Source organism: Stomoxys calcitrans, chromosome 2, assembly GCF_963082655.1.
Source record: "Stomoxys calcitrans chromosome 2, idStoCalc2.1, whole genome shotgun sequence".
NCBI classification, from domain to species: Eukaryota; Metazoa; Arthropoda; class Insecta; order Diptera; family Muscidae; genus Stomoxys; species Stomoxys calcitrans.
The window spans coordinates 126236118-126256735 of NC_081553.1; the positions used below are offsets into that span (position 1 = coordinate 126236118).

Below are 20618 nucleotides of genomic sequence, written 5' to 3' on the forward strand. Positions count from 1 at the left end.
TTGGGGGTTGTTATGGTGGTGGGACGTCCGCTAGACAGTTGGCCCTTAATGTTGTCAGATACGTGGTCAACTCCCACATACCTTTAATTTGAGCCCCATATTTCCATAGTCGGCAAACATGACCGGCTTGGGGGGTGTTTAGGGGGATGGTCGACCACTCAGTGAGTTGGCCTTGAAAATATATATCGGATTCGTGTTCCACTTTAAAAACCCTCTTATTTGAGCCTCATATTGCAATAGTCAGAAAATACTTACTTTTTGAGTGGTGTTGTGGGGGTGGGGTGGCCCCATAGACACTTTTCCCGAATATTAATATCGAATTCGTGCTTTACTCTAAAAGACCTTTCATTTGAGCCCCATTTTGCTATGGTCGTAAATTTGTCCCCTTTGGGGTATAGTTTTAGTGAAAGGCGGCCCCCAAACATTTACCTTTCTTTAAGCCCCATATTCCCATGGTCAGTTAATAAGTCCAGTTTGGGGGCTGTTTTGGGGAAGTGGTGGACCCCAGAAAGGTGGTCCTACATTTAGATATAAGATTCGTATTTTACTCGCAAATACCTTTCATTTGAGTCCCATATTGCCATGGTCGGTAAATATGTCCAATTTAGGGGTGTTTTGGGGCTTCGAGTGATCCCCCTAGCACTTGGTCCGATAACTAGATATCAGATACTTTTTCCCATCCTAAATACCTTTCATTTGAGTCCCATATTGTCGTGATTGGTCTAAATATATGTTTGGTAGGTTTTAGGGTGGGGCAGCCCCCCTAGGTACCCCATTCGAAAGTTGGATACCAAATTTTTATTTTAGGGTACTATATGAGAACACACCATATTTCGCTTAAATCGCATCACCTATCTCCGAGATCTTGTCGTTTCTGAAATTTAGGGTAAGGGGGAGGGTCCGCCTCCCTTCAAATATCAAAAAATGTAGTACCCTATTTTCACCACGAGGTCATTATGCACCATCTGTGAAAATGCCAAGAAAAACGGTTTAGCCGTTTCTGAGTCTATAAGGAACACACAAACATACAAACAACCAAACAAATACAAATTGATTTTTATATAGCTCCTATATATATTTCGCCCGATTTACACTTATAAGGCCGCAATAAATATAATTTTCAACCGACTTGCACAAAATTTGGAACAGATTGTTTTTTTACTGAAGTAAACATGCAAGATTTCATCAAAATCGGTTCAGATGTAGATATAGCTCCCATATGAATATGTATTGCTCGATTTACACTTATTAGGCTGTAATAAACGCAATTTTTAACCGATATGTACAATATTTGGCACGGATTGTTTTGTTACTGATCTTCACATATCTGCGATTCAAATTTGGGTGTAGCATATTTATCGCCGGATTTGCACTTATATGGCCGTAGCAACAACAATTTTCAAACGATCGGTTTGAAAGTCGGTTCAGATGTAGATACAGCTCTCATATACATAAAAATGCATTTACTTTCTTTTAAAAAATCCGCAATTACTTTTTGGGCAACCCAATAATTTGTTTTGCTTCTGAAAAGTATTGTTGTTGTTACAAATTGGCTTCGAAGGCGACTGCCTTTCAACAACAAACTTGTAATTTGGGTCTTTGAGATTCAAAATAAATTGTTGCAGGAAAATTAACAAATTTCGTCGTCGATTTTTTGACAAAAGTTGTTGTTTTTCAAAATTATTTTTATCTGTGCAACTAGCGGCCGCAACGCAGTCACCCATGATGCCACGTGGCACATTCGAATCAGCCGGATTCGTCTCCAAAAAATATCTGAAAATGGCAGACATTCATGCTCGAATAATAGAAGAAGGTGATCGGTTCATGTGATTACAAGCCCTGTTGATCGATGGATAAGCGGCCTATGGTCTGATTCAGGCCATGACAAATGTCCATGGTCCCTGTTACCTTACTTACCATTTACAAATATATTAAACCTAAAAATTCAAAAGTCTGCAATTGGTTTTTATTAATACATTTATTTGGTTTATAGTTTAGTACGATGTCTTGCTTGTTTTTGCTTTGTTATCTGTATCGTTTTAGATTAAATCTTAAATTATATTATATTTTAAAAATTTTACAAAATAAACAGACGTGTAGTTTAAGATATTTTATGTTACGATTGGTTTGTTTTCTATCTTTCTGTTTAGTTTCAACAGCATGCCGTTCGAATGTCTCTGCTGCAAAAATCACTGTAATTTTTTTTGAATTTTCATTATGGTTTACAGAGCCAAATGTGTGTAGGAAAAGCAAAATACATATCGTCTATACTCTTAAGAATAACACAAATATATTCCGTTTTTTTTTTTTTTTCAAATTATGGAGCGACATTCGTGTGGTTGCTGATGCTGATTCTTTTCTTCCATACTTTGATTATATAAATAAGTCATAGACACGGTACTCTAAACTTAGAACATAAGGAAGATTGGAGGGGAGAGATGTATGCTTCCATCATGGTAGGAATAACTAAATTATACTAAGTATTTAACACATTGCATAGAATCAATTCATTAATTTACTTAACATTTAGTTATGAATTACATTTACGAGTACTTCTGTTCATAGTCCTGTTTGTTTTTGGTTTTTCAATTTTTTTTTTCTATGTTACCTCGGTTGTTGAGTTTTTAAAATTTTATGCTACATAGAGTTGGTTTTCTTTGCTAGATTGATTGATTACTGGCTAGGGGTTTTTATGTTTTTGGATTTCGAAATAAGGGATTGTTTTGATGTAGGTTGAAAAGAGTTGGAGTGTGGTGAGGTTAGTTTGCTTATCCATTTGGATTCTCCTAACTTTTGTTGTTTTATAAGTTTTGTGTAATATTTGCTTTTGTTTTAATTTTTAATATTCTTTATTTAGTTTTTAATTAAGTTATAAGTTATTCACTTAAATTTTGAAAATGTTGTGGTTTTTCTTGCATTTTAGTAATTTCATGATGATGAGCCCATATTTCTCTTATTTTGTATTTCTTTTTTGTTTTTAAATTTGATCGTTTTGTATTTTTCCATTTTAAATGACAAGGGGCTAGCCAATCTATTCACTTTCGATATATATATATATATTTTTTTTTTAATGTCACACGTCAATCACACTCCTCCATTGAGACTGGTTGTTTTAATTTCCTCTGCGAGTTCCTTTATGCCATATACATTTTGTATACTATGCGAATAAGTTATATTTGGTTGGGATTTATTTTAGTCATTAATAATATCATTATATAAATTTCCTAATTGTAGATATTTTTTGGTTTTTGTTGTTGTTGTTTTTTTTAGTTTTTAGTACTTTAATTAATGTTGGCAATTTTTTCCATTTATTTTTATTTTTACTCATATTCACAATGCCTTGGTGGCTATATAATTTTCATTGTTTAATTTTTTACGTTTTTGTTGTTGTTGTATATATAAATGTATAAAGTGTGGGAGGTTTTTCTGTCAAGGTGCTTTAATGTTTTTTGTTTTTTATTTAAATATGTATGCATTTTAAATGGAATATTTCCAATATATTTTATATAGAGAGTATTGTGGGCTTTTGCTGCCTTCATTTTATTGGTGGTCTTGCAATTGGAAATGAAAAATTAATTAATTTTGTTAGTCAAAGTCCATGGGGCTTTGTTTTTGTTGTCTGGATTTACTAGACGAGAGAAAAAAATTTTTTAATGTTTATTTACAAGCGCTTTAATTATGATTTATGTTTTTCGAATGACATGCTGTACGGTAATAAGCCTTATATTGGGCTCGGTTGTATTAAAAAAAAAAAAAAACGAAAGAATTAAAAGGCAACAAATCATTTAAATGATAAAACAACTAACTACGAAATAAACTGGGGAAGAGCCAACCTTTTGACAAACTACACCAGAGTGAATGGTAATAAGAATAATGAAAAATCATGGTTGTGGTTGTAGCCACCTCAACTCGCGCCGGTTTTTCGGACCGATCACGGTAGGAACGTTTGAAGATGCAAAACAAGAAACAAGGCGTTAAGTTCGACCTTTCGTCATAATCCGGTAAAAAATGCATAGAAGCCAAATCGAAATATGTTCAGATTTGGACCAAATTCGATACGGATATTGAGAGGTCTAATAAGTACAAGTCATGGTCAAATTTTGTAGAACAAAATATTGGTCTTTTTGGTAGCCATATCCAAATATAGACCGATGACACGGATGTCGAAAAGCCTAATATAAATCACCAAGACTTTAAATGGAGATATCAGTCTATATGGCAGCTATATCCAAATCTGAACCGATCTGGGCAAAATTGAAAAGGGCTGTCGAAGAGAATAACACAAATCACTGTTCCAAATTTTAGCGAAATCTGATTATAAGTGCGTCTTTTATGGGTACAAAATCTTAAATCGAGAGATCGGTCTATATGGCAGCTATACCCAAAACTGAACCGTTCTGGGCCAAATTGCACAAAAGTTGCTAAAGAGTCTTACGCAACTCCTTGTCCCAAATTTTGGCAAAATCGGGCAATAAATGCGCCTTTTATGGCCCCAAAACTTTAAATCGTGAGATGGCAGCTATAACCAAATATGTAACCATCTGAGCCAAATTGAAGAGGATTGTCGAAGGGACTTACCCAACTTCCTGTCCCAAATTTTGGCAAAATCGGACAATAAATGCGCCATTTATGGCCCCAAAACTTTAAATCGGGAGATCGACCTATATGGCAGCTATATTCAAATCTGTACCAATCCGAGCCAAATTGAAGAAGAATGTCGAAGGGCCAAGCACAACTCACTGTCCCAAATTTTGCTACATCGGACAATAAATGCGCCTTTTATGGGTCCAAAACATTAAATTGAGAGATGCGTCTATATGGCAGCTATATCCAAATGTGGACCGAATTGGGTCAAGTTTCAAAAAGATATCAAGGGGCCCAACACAACTCACTGTCCCAAATTTTGGCTACATCGGACAATAAATGCGCGTTTTATGGGCCCAGGGCCTTAAATCGAGAGATCGGTCTATATGGCAGCTATATCCAAATCTGAACCGATCTGAGCCATATTGCAGAAATGTGTCGAGTGGCCAAACGCTACGCACTGTGAAAAATTTCGGCGAAATTGGACAATAAATGTGCCTTTTATGGGCCCAAAATCTGAAATCGAGGGTTCGATCTATATGGCAGCTATATCCAAATTTGGACCGATCTAGGCCAAATTAAAGAAGATTGTTGAGTGGCCTAAGACAACTCACTGTTCCAAATTTCAGCAAAATCGGATAATAAATGTGGCTATTATTGGCCTAAGACCCTAAATCGGCGGATCGGTCTATATGGCAGCTATATCCAAATCGGGACCGATATAAGCCAAATTTACGAAGTTTGTTGAGTTGCCTAATACGACTCACTGTCCCAAATTTTAGAATGATCGGATTATAAATGTGGCTTTTATGGACCTAAGACCCTAAATCGGTATATCGGTCTACATGGGGGCTATATGAGGACATAGTCCGATATGGTCCATCTTCGAACTTAACCTGCTTATGGACAAAAAAAGAATCGGTGCAAAGTTTCAGCTCAATATCTCCATTTTTAAAGCGTGTAGCGTGATTTCAACAGACAGACGGGCGGACATGTCTTGATCGTCTTTGATTTTTACGCTGATCAAGAATATATATACTTTATAGGATCGGAAATGGATATTTCGTTGTGTTTGCTACGGAATGGCAAAATAAATATACCCCAATCCTTCGGTGGTGGGTATAAAATTTCTTAATTAGTATCTATTAAAAGAAGGAACATTTCTCTAGTGATCTGCATAGTTAAATTTGCACGTCATCTTCATACTGCATGTAAGTATGTAGTTACTACAATTTTCAGACGATTTCCACGAAATTAGATAAGAACATAATTTCCCACGAACATTCGCTTAAGGAACAGCAAGTTCTTCTCTCATATCAAGGAGTACAGTCCGATTAAAGTTTAAGCTCAATGATAAGGTGCCTCTTTTCTTTACCAAATCCGATCGGCGTGCCGTATAGCGACTCCACTTGGTAGAGAAATTTTAGCATGGCAGAATATCTCACATATGCAGCCAGCGTTAGTATGGTATTCACGCCCGGATTCGAACGCTGTCTTTCGGCGTCATAGGCGGACATGCTAACCTCTGCGCCACTGTGGCTTCTAATCTTCTAGCGTAGAATAAACTAACCACGAACTCCCTTAAAGGTGTTTCAAATAATTGCACCAAGCTTTAATACGTTTTGCCAATGTAGTTATATAGGGCGAAAAATGTAAAAAATTAGTAAACATGATCATTTAATACTACGAATGAAATGATGAAGTTTATTCAGATCAATTAAAGCGTCTGCAAGTTTGCGATAAAATTTTGAATCTGTCAAGAAACAAAATGGATAGTTTAAAGTGTTTAGCGGGGGATGGTTGCGTATAAGCTATTTGAAAACAATTTAATAAAGTATACGCACATGGTACCATTTGAGAGACAAATGAAAAAGTCGAAAATGTTTAAAAAAATATAGAAACCAGTAAGGAAAGGCAAAACTCCGGCGGAGCCGACTATATAATACCCTACACCATCGAGACTGCGTAATACTTTTAATATATAGCACTTATATCCAAATTTAGTCAGACTTTAATCTTCCATACCTATTGAAATATCGAATTTTCTACGATTTTCTTACGATGGTACGAAAATTGTGGCTTCTACAGCCTTAAAAGTCGAAACGTATAAAATGTATATATGGAGTTTTATATTAATCAGACTCGATTTTGATGCTATTTTTTGCATGTAGTGCTAAAACATCTCCTGCAAAATTTTTTAAGGATGGGACCAAAATAGTGGCTACTATAGCTTTAAAAGTTCATATCGGATGAAAGAGATACATGGGAGCTAGATATAAATCTAATCAGATTCTGATGAAATTTTGAAGACATATTAGGATGTCAAAAAAAGCACTTCGTGCCAAATTTGGTAAAGATCGAACCAAAATGGTGCCTTCTACAGCCTTAAAAGACCATTTCGGATGAAAGTTATAAATGGAAGCTATATATAAATCTGATCCGATTCTGATGAAATTTTGTTCACATATTGGGACGCCACAAAAAGCACTTCGTGACAAATTTGGTAAAGATGGGACCAAAATTGTGCCTTCTACACCTTTAAAAGATATGGGAGTTATATATAAATCTGATCCGACTTTTATGAAATTTTGCATACTTATTGGGACGTCAGAAAAAGGACTTCTTGCCAAATTTGGTAAAAATCGGTCCAAAATAGTGCCTTCTACAGCCTTAATAGGCCAAATCGGATGAAATTTATATATGGTAGCTATATCTAAATCTGAACCAATTTAGATGAAACTTTGCACGCGTATTAAGACATCACTCGAAACACATCATGCTAAATTTTCTAAGGATCGAACAAAAATTGTGGCTTCTACAGCTTTAAAAGGGCACATCGGATGAAAGATATATATTGGAGCTATATATAAGTCTGAACCGATTTTTTTTTTTCAAAATCAATAGTGATCGCCCTTGGACCAAAAAAGGAACTTGAGCAAAATTTTGTGAAAATCGGACAACAAATTCGACCTGTACCTTGATTACAAGAATACATGGACAGACAGACAAACGGACAGACGGACATAGCTAAATGGAATCAGAAAGTGATTCTAAGCCGTTTCGTATACTTATCGATGGGTCTAGCCCTTCTCCTTCTCAGCGTTGCAAACAAATGCACAAATCTGTAATACCCTGTACCACACTAGTGGTGTAGGGTATGAAAACTAGACGAATAATAATTTTGTATAGCGATCCACTTTTTGATTTTGCATCCAAATCTCAGATGTGGCTTCAAAATGAGTATCGGAAATATTTATGCTGGTGAACATACAAAAGTTTGGCGCAACGAAGGTTAGGTTAGGTAAGAGTGACAGTCCTTTACGGACACATTTAGACAATTTTAAGTCCATTGTGATACCACAGTAGCGACAGACCAAGGCTTCTGGCGGGAATCGAACCCACGACCCCTGCACTGGTTATCCAAGCACGCTACCAACTCGGAAGCCGAACAACTTGGTAGCGCAACGAAAATTTATGCCAATTAAATAAGATGTTTTTAAGCTTAAAAATAGGTCGTTATTACGATTTGAGACTCAGCTCAAACACAACAAAAGTGATACAAACAATTAAGAGCATGCTAATTTCGGCTGGGCCGAATCTTATATACCCTACACCATAGATCGCATTTGTAGAGTTCTATGCGCAGTATCTCTTTTTAGGCAAACAAAGAATACTGAATACGACCCGTTATGCTATTAGAGCTATATCAAGTTGTAGACCGATTCGGACCATAAATTAATGCTGAACATTGTAGAAGTCATTGTGTAATATTTCAGTTCATTTGGATAAGAATTGCGCCTTGTAGGGGCTCAAGAAGCAAAATCGGGAGATAGGTTTATATGGGAGCTGTATCGATTCCGACCATATAAGACACGTATGTTGAACGAGAGAAGCCGTTGTACAAAATTTCTTCCAATTTGGATGAGAATTGCGCCCTCTAGAGGCTCAAGAAGTCAAGATCCAAGATCGGTTTATATGCCAGCTATATCAGGTTAGGGACCGATTTTAACTATTCTTAGCACAGTTGTTGAAAGTCATAACAAAATACATCATGCAAAATTTCAGCCAAATCGGATAAGAATTGCGCGTTCTATGGGCTCAAGAAGTCAAGACCCCAGATTGGTTTATATGGCAGCTTTAACAGGTTATGGACCGATTTGAACCTTATTTGACACAGTTGTAAAATACAAAGAAAAATAAAATACGTCATGCAAAATTTCAGCCAAATCGGATAGGAATTGCGCCCTCTAGAAGCTCAAGAAGATCACAGATCGGTTTATATGGCAGCTATATCAGGTTATGAACCGATTTGAACCATACTTGGCACATTTGTTGGATATGATAACAAAATACGTCGTGAAAAATTTCATTCCACTCGGATAAGAATTGCGCACTCTAGAGGCTAAAGAAATCAAGACCCAAGATCGGTTTATATGACAGCTATATCAGGTTAAGGACCGTTTTAAACCATACTTGGCACAGTTGTTGGATATCATAACAAAATACGTCGTGCAAAATTTCATTCCAATCGGATAAGAATTGCGCACTCTAGAGGCTCAAGAAGTCAAGACCCAAGATCGGTTTATATGGCAGCTTTATCAGGTTATGAACCGATCTAAGCCATACTTGGCACAGTTGTTGAATATCATAACAAAATACCTTATGCAAAATTTCAGCCAAATCGGATAAGAATTGCGCACTCTAGAGGCTCATGAAGTCAAGTTCCCAAATCGATTTGTATGGCAGCTATATCAAAACGTGGACCGACATAGCTCATTTACAATCCCAACCCACCTACACTAATTTTTTTTTTTTTTTTTTTTTTTTTTTTTTTTTTTTTTTTATTTTAATTGCAACTAGCTTTCAATAAGAAGCTAACAAGCAATTTTTTTCAAATTTAACATAATTATCATTGAAAATATGTAAATTTTATATAATCTATCTGTAAATTTATTTTACATTGGAAACAAAAAGAAAATAAATAAGTTTGAAGCTCATGATATTAAGAGATCATAGGGTTTAGTTCTATTCAGTCTACGTCTGGTACTTGGATCATTGAGATTAATGGCTTCTGGATTTACATGAAGGCGTAATCTGGCATCATGTTTCGTTGCTGCAATTGATATTTCCTCTGACACTGTGTTCATGCGGAGGTCTCTATGGAGATCACTGTTGCGAACATACCAAGGGGCGTTAACTATGCTCCTTAGTACTTTATTTTGAAAATTTTGAATCATGTAGATATATTTCTTATGCGTGCAACCCCATAGTTGGATGCCATATAGCCATATTGGTTTTAATTGTTGATTATATAAAAGTAATTTGTTTTGAATGGAAAGTTCAGATTTCCTGCCCATAAGATATTTGAGTTTTGACCATTTAATATTAAGTTCTTCGATTTTCTTCTTGACATGCGCTTTCCAGCGTAATTTCGAATCCAGGGTCATACCAAGATATTTCGCATTGTCCGAATAAGGGATACTGACTCCATTTATATGCACGGGGATGTTCCTGGTAGCTTTATTTGTAAAGTTTACATGAACCGACTTCGAATGGTTCAACTTTATTTGCCAAACAGAGGCCCAACGATTTATTTCATTAAGAGCTTGTTGCAATTTAGTGATTGCTTGCTCCTCTGTATCTGCCACAGCAAGTATAGCAGTATCATCCGCAAAAGTTGCAATGACTGAGTTTGGTGGTTCTGGCAAATCGCTAGTGTATAAAAGATATAGGACGGGACCTAGGATACTTCCTTGAGGCACACCTGTACCAATTTTCTTCATGTCTGAGTAGGAGTCATCCTGTTTAATTCTGAAGAATCTATCCGATAAGAATGATTTTAGAAATTCAACATATATTTCAGGCAACATCCTGCTTAATTTCCTTATAAGCCCGACATGGCATACTTTGTCAAAAGCCTGCGACACATCTAAGAATACAGCAGAACATATTTTTTTATCCTCAAAGCTTTGTTCAATAGTATTAGTTATGCGGTGTATCTGGTCAATAGTTGAATGGGAATTTCTAAAACCAAATTGATGGTCTGGTATGAGATTTTTTTCTGCAATAATGGGGTTTAAACGACTCAAAAACAGTTTTTCTAGCAGTTTGGATAACATTGGTAGTAGAGATATTGGTCTATATGAGGTTACCTCTGTTGTAGGTTTACCTGGTTTAGGTATCATACGGATTTCTGCAATTTTCCAAAAAGTTGGCATTCTTCTTAACTTGAAGCAGGAATTAAATAATTGGGTTATTTTAATGATGCAATTATATGTAAGATTTCTTAGTATTTCAGTATTTATTAAGTCGAAACCTGGACATTTCTTTAGCTGCATACGGCCTATTTCTGCATATACCTCACCAACTGTAACATTCTCGATGCTTTGTTCGAAATTTCCTATACCTTCATTACCATTAGTTGGAACTTCATTGTTATTGGAGAAAACGTTCTCCATGTGTTCTGAAAATATTTGCGCCTTTTCCATATTCGTTTTGGCCCATGATGAGTCATCTTTTCTTATTGGATAATTTCTTGGTACAGGCCTCTTAACTCCTTTTGTTGCTTTCCAAAGTGAATAGTCGGTACTTTTATCATTTGTTAACGACAACAGATGTTGCCTAAGTTCCATATCTCTGAAAAGTTTGGTTTCTGCACTGAGTTCCTTAGTGATTTTATTTAAGAGTGTCTTGTATGACGGATGTCTAGTTTGCTGCCATTTCTTACGTATTTTGCGTTTCAGTTGAATTTTTTCTCTAATATATACCGGGTAGGTTTGTTCAGAAGCAGTACTTCGATAATCAGGAGTACTTTGCCATGCGGCTTTCTGAATAGTTGCAGTTAGTATTTCAACTTCATTTTCCAAATCGTCTACAGAGATTGGTGCTTCGACTTTCAAATCTGCATTCCACAAGATTAAATTGAAATATTGCCAGTCGGTAAATTTATTTATCAAAAAGGGTGGAGGCTCTTTTGTTAGTATTTTTTCAAAAAGTGTAAGGAAGATTGGAGAGTGGTCTGAGCTTAGATCAAAACCATTTTCTATTTTTATTCGGGACGTCGATATTTTTTTGACCAGAAAAAAGTCTATTAAGTCGGGAATTTTGTTTGTATCAGTTGGCCAATAGGTTGGTGTACCTGATGAGATTATTGAGCAACCAGTATCATTCGACGCTTTGAGTAGTTCTCTGCCTTTTGTAGTTGTTAATCGGGATCCCCAGTGAGTATGTTTGGCGTTAAAGTCGCCTCCAATAATGTGCCTGTCGTTGTGTTTTTCTATCAGCTGTTAATAGAAAGTAGTTGTGCAAAACTTCAAGCAGCTAGGTTTATTCCTTAGAAAGTTAGCGACAGACAGACAGATGGACATAGCTAAATCGAATCAGAAAGTAATTCTGAGTCGATCGGAATACTTATCAATGGGTCTATCTCTCTACCTTTGGGATGCTACAAGCAAATGCACTAAGTTGTAATACCCTGTACCACAGTAGTGGTATAGGGTATACAAATTCAGAGGTTTCTACGTAAGGACTTGCTTATTCAAAAGTAAAAAAAAAAATTACAAAACTAACATAAGCCAAATTTAATTATAAGGTGTTGATCCAGGTTTTTATTTAGAACTAGTACAGCAGCATTGAAATCAATATGGCTAGTTAATTGATCTAATAATTATTGATTAATAATTATGGCTATTAAACAAATATTTTTTGGTTTGAATTTCAATTTTAATTATTTTTACATGTGTTTTTTCCCTTTTATATAAATAGCAACATTCATCATGCTTGCTATAGTATCTATTAAATAAATGCCTCTGTTAATAATACGCTTTCTTAAGTATTTGTTTTGTTTGTTGTTGTTTTCTTTTTTGCTAAATTATTAAATAATGATTTTGCCTGCAGAGCATACATGCATACGTAGCTTACACAGACAATATGTGTGGGTTAATGTGTGTTGTTTGTGTGGGTTTGTTTTTATGCACATTCCATCATTGGTTTTTAAATATTATATAAATTATGCCAAATATGGATTTGCTATTTACCAACAATTTATTTGATATAATTTTTTTTTTTGGGATTTGTGTTCTCCGTTTGCTTCTCGCCACATGCTGTGTCTAAACCAGAAAAATGCACACAAAATATATCTAAATATTTACACAATTTTATAGTTTTTCTTTTTTTTGTTTTCTTCCTATGTCTCAGTGGAGAGACTTTTTGTCATGTTTCCATTCATTTAAGTTTTGGTATTTATGTTTCTTTTATTCAGAAATTTTTATTATTTTGTGTATGTATTGTTTAGGGTTTTTTTTTGCTGCCTTCTAAATATTTATTCATTGATATTTTATGAATGGGGACGACAATGTACGTATGGTTGTGCTGCTTTATAGAAATATAACTTATGTAGTACATTTGCTCTCGTTTTGTTCGATTCTATAGTATTCTGGTTTTTTTGCTTTTAATTTTTGTGAATTTTTTTTGGGTTATAATGATTGTACAATAAAATGATTCTAAGGTTGTTCTTTTTCATTTATGCCATGATGAATGATTATATGTATGAATGCATGTATGTTCCTTATCAAAATGTGTGTATGAGCAACAGAATAAAATGTTTATGAATGCATGTTGAATGGAGAAGAGAAATTTAAATGGATTATTTGAATATAGAATTTGTTTGTATGTGTTTGGGTTTTTTCCTTCTGTATATTTTGTAATTTTTGTATACGTATATAAATTAAATGCATTTAGATTGCAAAATACCGCATATATACTATGATTAGAGTTGTCAGAAGTATGCTGCATTCGCGATGTACTCGGGAGGATCTACTGCCGTAGAATGTAACACTCAAATCTCGCATCTCATTATCTGCAATGAGAAAATGTCATAGAAATGTTTAGATTATTATGTGAAAGACCGTGCATACATGTTCTGAACAATTATTTGAATTAGAATATTTAAATTACAACATTTGTTATTTTTCGTATTAAAAAATAAAATGTCGCCACCAAGAAAATACTATTGTATATGATTGTAATGTAGCTTAAAATAAAGAAACAATGATTTGGAGTTCAAATGGTTCGCCGTTACCCTTGGATAATAGCTTAAATGTGACAACTGTTTAATTTAATTTTTATTGGTTGTATAACTAAGAAAACAAAACAATCATATAGTTATAACAAGAACAAGTAAAAGAGTGCCAAGTTCGGCCGGGCCGAATCTTATATACTCTCCACTAGGGATCGCTTTTGTCGAGTTCTTTTCCCGGCATCTCTTCTTAGGCAAAACAAGTAAAAGCGTGCCAAGTTCGGCCGGGCCGAATCTTATATACCCTCCACCATGGATCCAAAATGTCGATTTCTTTTCCCCGCACCACTTCTTAGACAAAAAATGATAAAAGCACAGATTTGCTCTGCTATTAGAGCAATATCAAGATATAGTCCGGTTCGAACCACAATTAAATTATATATTGGAAACCTGTGTAAAATGTCAGCCAATTCGAATAAGAATTGCGCTTTCTGGGGGCTCAAGCAGTAAAATAGAGAGATCGATTTATATGGGAGCTGTATCAGGCTATAGACCGCTTCAGACCATAATAAACACGTATGTTGATGGTCACGAGAGAATGCGTTGTACAAAATATTAGGCAAATAGGATAATAATTGCGACCTCTAGAGGTTCAAGAAGTCAAGATCCCAGATCGGTTTAGATGGCAGCTATATCAGGTTATGAACCGATTTTAACCTTATTTGACACAGTTGTTGAAAATCACAACAAAATACGTCATGCAAAATTTCAGCCAAATCGGATAGGAATTGCGCGCACTTGAAGCTAAAGAAGTCAAATTACCAGATCGGCATATATGACAGCTATATCAGATTAGGGATCGATTTGATCCATACTTGGCACGACTGTTGAAAGTCATAGCAAAACCCGTCGTGTCGGAAAAGAATTGCGCCTTCTATAGGCTCAAGAAGTCAAGACCCCTTATCGGTTTATATGACAGCTATATCAGGTTATGGACCGATTTGAACCATACATAACACAGTTGTTGGATATCATAACAAAATACTCAGTGTGAAATTTCATTCAAATCGGATAAGAATTGCGCCCTCTATAGGCTCAAGAAGTCTAGACCCCTTGTCGGTTTATATAACAGCTATATCGGGTTATGAACCAATTTGATCTATACTTAGCACGGTTGTTGGATATCATAAAAAAATACTCAGTGCGAAATTTCATTCAAATCGGATAAGAATTTAGCCCTCTAGGGGCTCAAGAAGTCAAGACCCCTTATCGGTTTATATGACTGCTATATCAGGTTATGGACTGATTTAAACCATACTTCGTACAATTGTTAAAAGTCACAGTAAAACATGTCGTATAAAATTTTATTCAAATCGAATAAGAATTTCGCCCTCTAGAGGCTCAAGAAGTCAAGATCCCAGATCGGTTTATATGGCAGCTATATCAGGTTATGGATTGATTTGAACCATTCTTAAAACAGTTGTTGGAAGTCATAACAAAACACCTCATGCAAAATTTCAGCCAAATCGGATAAGAATTGTGCCCTCTAGAGGGTCTAGAAGTCAAGATAACAGATCAGTTTATATGGCAGCTATATCAAAACATGGACCGATATGGCCCATTTACAATCCCATCTGACCTACCTACTTGCGCAAAATTTCAAGCGGCTAGCTCTACCCCTTCGAAAGTTGGAGTGCTTTCGACATACAGACGGACAGACCGACGGGTGGACATGGCTAGATGGACATAATATATCACGACGATCAAGAATATATATACTTTATGGGGTCTCAGACGAATATTTCGGGTAGTTATAAAAAGAATGACGACATTAGTATACCCCCATCCTATGGTGGCGGGTATAAAAAGAATTCTAAGTACAGAAGGGCCGAATCTTATGTACCCTCCACCATGGATCGCATTTGTCAAGTTCTTTGAGTGACTTTTTATACCTACCACCGAAGGATGGGGGTATATTCATTTTGTCATTCCGTTTGCAACACATCGAAATATCCATTTCCGACCCTATAATGTATATGTATTCTTGATCAGCGTAAAAACCTATGACGATCTAGACATGTCCGTCCGTCTGTCCGTCTCTCCATCTGTCTGTTGAAATCACGCTACAGTCTTTAGAAATAGAGATATTGAGCTAAAATTTTGCACAGATTCTTTTTTATTTTATTTTTTTATACGATTTTGCTAAAATTTGGGACAGTGGGTTGCGTTAGGCCCTCCGACGTCGTTCATCAAATTGGCCCAGATCGGTCCAGATTTGGATATAGCTGCCATATAGACCGATCCTCCGATTTAGGGTTCGCGATTTCGCATTTCGCCGAAATTTGGGACAGTGCGTTGTGTAAGGCTCTTCGACATTTCTGTGCAACTTGGCCCAAATCGGTTCAGATTTGGATATAGCTCCCATGTAGACCCATATCTCAATTTATAATCCGATTTCTCTGATATTTGCCACAGTTACTAATGTTAGGCTTTTCGACAACTGTATCGTATATAGCTCAGATCGGTTTATTTTTAGATAAAGCTACTAAAAAGGCCTATATTTTGTTATACACAATTGAACAATGACTTTACTTATTAGTATTTGGTCCAAATCGGAACATCTTTCCACATAACTGCTATGGGACATAAGGTATGCAATTTTCACCGGATTTTGATGAAAGGTATTTTACATATATACCCGAGGTGGTGGGTATCCAAAATTCGGCCCGACCGAACTTAACGCCTTTTTACTTGTTCAAATTTATATGACCGATGATATATTGACCGATATATTATATAAAATTTTTATTCAAATATCACCTCCAAAATTTCAGGCAAATTGAGCAAATTTGCGGCCACAAGAGGCTCAGAAAATCATATTAAGAAATCGGTTTATATGGCAGCTATGTCAGGTTAAGAACCGATTTGGATCATACTAAGCACAGTAGTTGGAAGTCAAAACCAAACGATATGTGCAAAATTTCAGCCAAATTGGATCGGATGCAAAATTTCAAGCACCTAGCTTTACTCCTTCGAAAGTTAGCGTGTTTTCGACAGATGGACGGACATGGTGGGATCGACTTAAAATGTTATGACGATCAAGAATATATATACTTTATGGGGTCTCAGACGCATATTTCGAGGTGTTACAAACTTAATGAGGAAATTAGCAACCCCGTTGTTTGAACCGTTGAATGGAGCGGATGTATTTTTATTTCACTCCGCAAGAATTTTCCTGTAACTCGTAATAGGTCATTATTTTCGGAAGAAATATTTAAGTCACTCAATGATAGCTGCAAAAGAGGTATCCATTATGAGGTTTATGATCTGCGTCTGTTTCCAGTGGAGCGGCAGATCTAGAGCCCGGGAGTAGGCTTGGAATGGACTCCAAAGACCCAACAGCTGTGGTGGTGGTATCAGGCCGTAGCATGTATTCAGCTACTGAAACGTCTACTAGTGGAGCGGCTGCTACAGGCTCCACTTGCCGACAGATGACTTGTCAGCAGGGGCTTTTGACGAAGACACCTGGTTCGAGTCTAAAGGACAAGGCCGAACCTATTACTTCTTCGCATGCCTATAATTTGCCTAGGCCATCGGCCTTCCTTGGCAAACCAACACGCTCTTTTAGATGTTGGAACAATGGAAGACGCATCGCTCTCAGGTATATTGAGAGGCTTCGTGCGAATGATCCAAAGACTCCCACTGATCGGGAGATAGATTCCCTAAATTCCGCTTGGAAATTTGCTGCACAGGCTACCCCAAAGAGTATACGTCTAGATTCGGAAACTGCACCGAAGTCGGCCAAAAGGCTGCATTCATCTGAAGCGCATCCCATGCCTAAAACAACTAGGGCGAACAACAGTAAGATGGGTCCAAGAACTTTTGCTAATGTCGATAGGAACAGTTTGGTGAAGGCAGTTGTCGACAAGGGAGAAGAACAGGTCTGCATACCTAGGAATAATTGGAGTGGGATAGTCAATGAACTGTCATCAGTATGCTTCGTTGTCCTTGCGGAATTTCCTGGATCTCTTCCAGTTTGTGACAATGCAGGCTGGTATCGAGGCCGATACAAACTAATTGCCTTCGGCGATCAACGCTTGAATTGTATCGTTGTGCGCTAAAAAAAATTGGTGAGATCTGGTGCAGCACTAGATTTAGTCAAGAAGGAAAATAATCCTTCTCGACCAATGGCGCATGCTTGGATACCAAGGATTCCCTCAGATCTTGAAGTGGTAGTCTGAAATCAGTCATACTTAGACGTTTTCGTCTACTGTGATACTGCAGGAACAGAAGAAGGAAGATGCATTCTAGTTCCTACCGTTGAACCATTCAGATTTCCCGGCATCTCTTCTTTTTTTGCCTAAGAAGAGATGCCGGGAAAAGAACTCGACAAAAGCGATCTATGGTGGAGGCTATATAAGATTCGGCTCGGCCGAACCTAGCACGCTTTAACTTGTTTTATTTTCTGGATAGTAGATACAACATCTCTTCTTGTATCGGGTATATTCGGCTTTTATTTTTTTTTTTAATTTTGACCGTAAGCTGCATTGTATTTTGCAATTAACGACGGCATCCATATCACGAAATTTTTTCATATGGGATCAGGCCTTAGGGCCTGATCCTGAAAACTTAGCTTACATGCCGCCTTTCCAACATGTGTTGAGTTGCAAGGATCTCCGGTTGATATACACTACAGTGTTTTTCTACACTACAGTACCTTTTCGCTATGACTAGTTCAAGTTCTTCAGAGTGCACCGAAAAGCACGCCTGGTCGTCTAGTTTGAAATCATCCGTATAGAAGTCTTTGTAACTTATATTGCCGGCGATATTTTACGTCCAATCGGTTCTATCAGGATTAGTGGTACAGTATTTTTTTTTTTCACAAAAAGCGGGTGAGGCAATGTGAAATCCACACTTCCATATTATATCAAGGATTACACTCCCTTAGCCTCACAGCAGTGGTCGCAGCAATTTGTCTATCCACAATGTCCACAGCATTAGCATTAGTCCACCAGACCACCACACCATATCGCATTATAGGTCTGACAACTGACACTAGCGGGTGTATAGGGCACAAGTTGCTGTTCTTGTCCTTTCCAGAATGTTTGACTTTAAGTTCAATTTCCTGCCTTTCTCATCCTTTCCCAAATGTTTCATTTTACGTTCAATTTCGGGTCCACCAAAACACCCTTATTGTTGGCTCTCAGCAAATTGTGCTGCTGTAGTTATCTTTTAGCTCCTGCTGAAAGTAACTACTTCCGTTTTAGACGGATTTACGCCAAGACCACTTTCAGTAGCTCCCTTCGTAGTAGTATTTAGGCCTTCCTGGTGTATATATCTAAGAGTGCGGTTAGGGAACCGTAATAGCCACATCATCAACATATACTTTTACTTTGCTTCAGCTGCGATATAGACCAATATCCAATATCAAGAAACTTCCGATATTGGATTAAGGATAATTGGCTTCGCCGCGGGAAAAAACATGGTAGTTAGCATACTCCACTCGGCTGAACCAATTTCTTGAAGATAGCGCTCCCTTTCTCGATAGCATAGCAACGAAATAGCAACATGGATGTCGCAACATCTGTACTTGTGTACAAAAAACCTCCCCCAAGGAACCCATGGTACGACTAGGAGTGCCAAAAGCTACTGAAGCCAAGAATGGAGGATATGAAGAGGAAATGCAAAGAGTTGAGTGTGATTGAATCGAGATGTTCAGGAGCCAGAATAAAGTTTGAAAATTTTACCAAAGAGTTAAACATCAACCGGATGGCTTTGGTACAGTCACATCTTTCTGCAGAGACAAAGAAGGATTTTTGGTATTTGACGCAGATAGTGTGCTGAGGTTTTGGAAAGAACACTTTTCCCAGCTGCTGGTATTCGATGATTGTGGCCATGAGTATGCCACGAAACCCATCCCTGATGATGGCAGAGAATGCATATCACCAAGTCAGAAGAAGGTCCACGTAGCAGTTACCCGGCTGAATAACAATAAGTTAGGAGAAGCCGATGGGTTGCCGGCAGAACTGTACACAAGAAAGCAGACAGAGGAATAGGTGTCCTCCCCATCGCATACAAGATACTGTCGAGCGTACTGTTTGACAAATTAAAACCTAATGTCAATGAGATATTTAAGCCTTATCAATGCAGGAATCAACGAAAGTGGGTTTGGCTGTAAATGGAGATAATAATAAGTAATAGCGTGCTAAGTTCGGCCGGGCTGAATCTTATATACTCTCCACCATGGATCGCATCTGTCGAGTTCTTTGCGCAGTATCTCTTTTTAGGCAAACAAAGAATAATGAATATGGACGGAGGAGTAGCAGGAGCTGTACCAAGTTATAGTCCGATTCGGGGCTTAAGAAGCAAAATCGGGAGATCGGTTTATATGGGAGCTGTGTCTAGCTATAGATCGATCCAGACCATATTGCACACGTATATTGAAGGCCATGAGAGAAGCTGTTGTACAAAATTTGTGCCAAGTCGGATGAGAATTGCGCTCTCTAGAAGCTCAAGAACTCAAGATCCCAGATCGGTTTATATGGCAGCTATAGCAGGGTATGGACCGATTTGAACGATACTTCGCATAAATGTTGGAAGTGATACCAAAACACCTCGTCCAAAATTACAGCCAAATCGGATAGGAATTGCGCCTTCTAAAAGCTCAAGAAGTCAAGACCCAAGATCGGTTCATAAAGCAGCTATATCAGGTTATGGACCGATTTGCACCATATTTCTCACAGTTGTTGGAAGTGATATCAAAACACTATGTGAAAAATTTCAGTCAAATCGGATAAGAATTCTGCCTTCTAAAAGCTCAAGAAGTCAAGACCCAAGATCGGTTTATATGGCAGCTATACCAGGTTATGGACCGATTTGAACCTTACTTAGCACAGTTGTTGGAAGTGACATCGAAACACTATGTGCAAAATTTCAAGAAGTCAAGACTCAAGATCGGTTTATATGACAGCTATATCAAAACATGGACCGATTTGATTCATTTACTATCTCAACTGAC

General features: G+C 37.1%; 1 protein-coding gene across 2 annotated transcripts in view; it reads right to left on the minus strand.

The window, feature by feature from the left end:
* Window positions 1–12280: 12280 nt before the first annotated feature.
* LOC106092858 (uncharacterized) overlaps window positions 12281–20618 on the minus strand; it is a 606782-nt gene continuing 598444 nt past the window's right edge. For both annotated transcript variants that reach the window (XM_059362079.1, XM_059362080.1), the window contains one exon: window positions 12281–13441. In XM_059362079.1, the coding sequence (XP_059218062.1) occupies window positions 13320–13441 (122 nt within the window). In that variant the 3' untranslated portion in view covers window positions 12281–13319. The remainder of the gene's footprint in view (window positions 13442–20618) is intronic.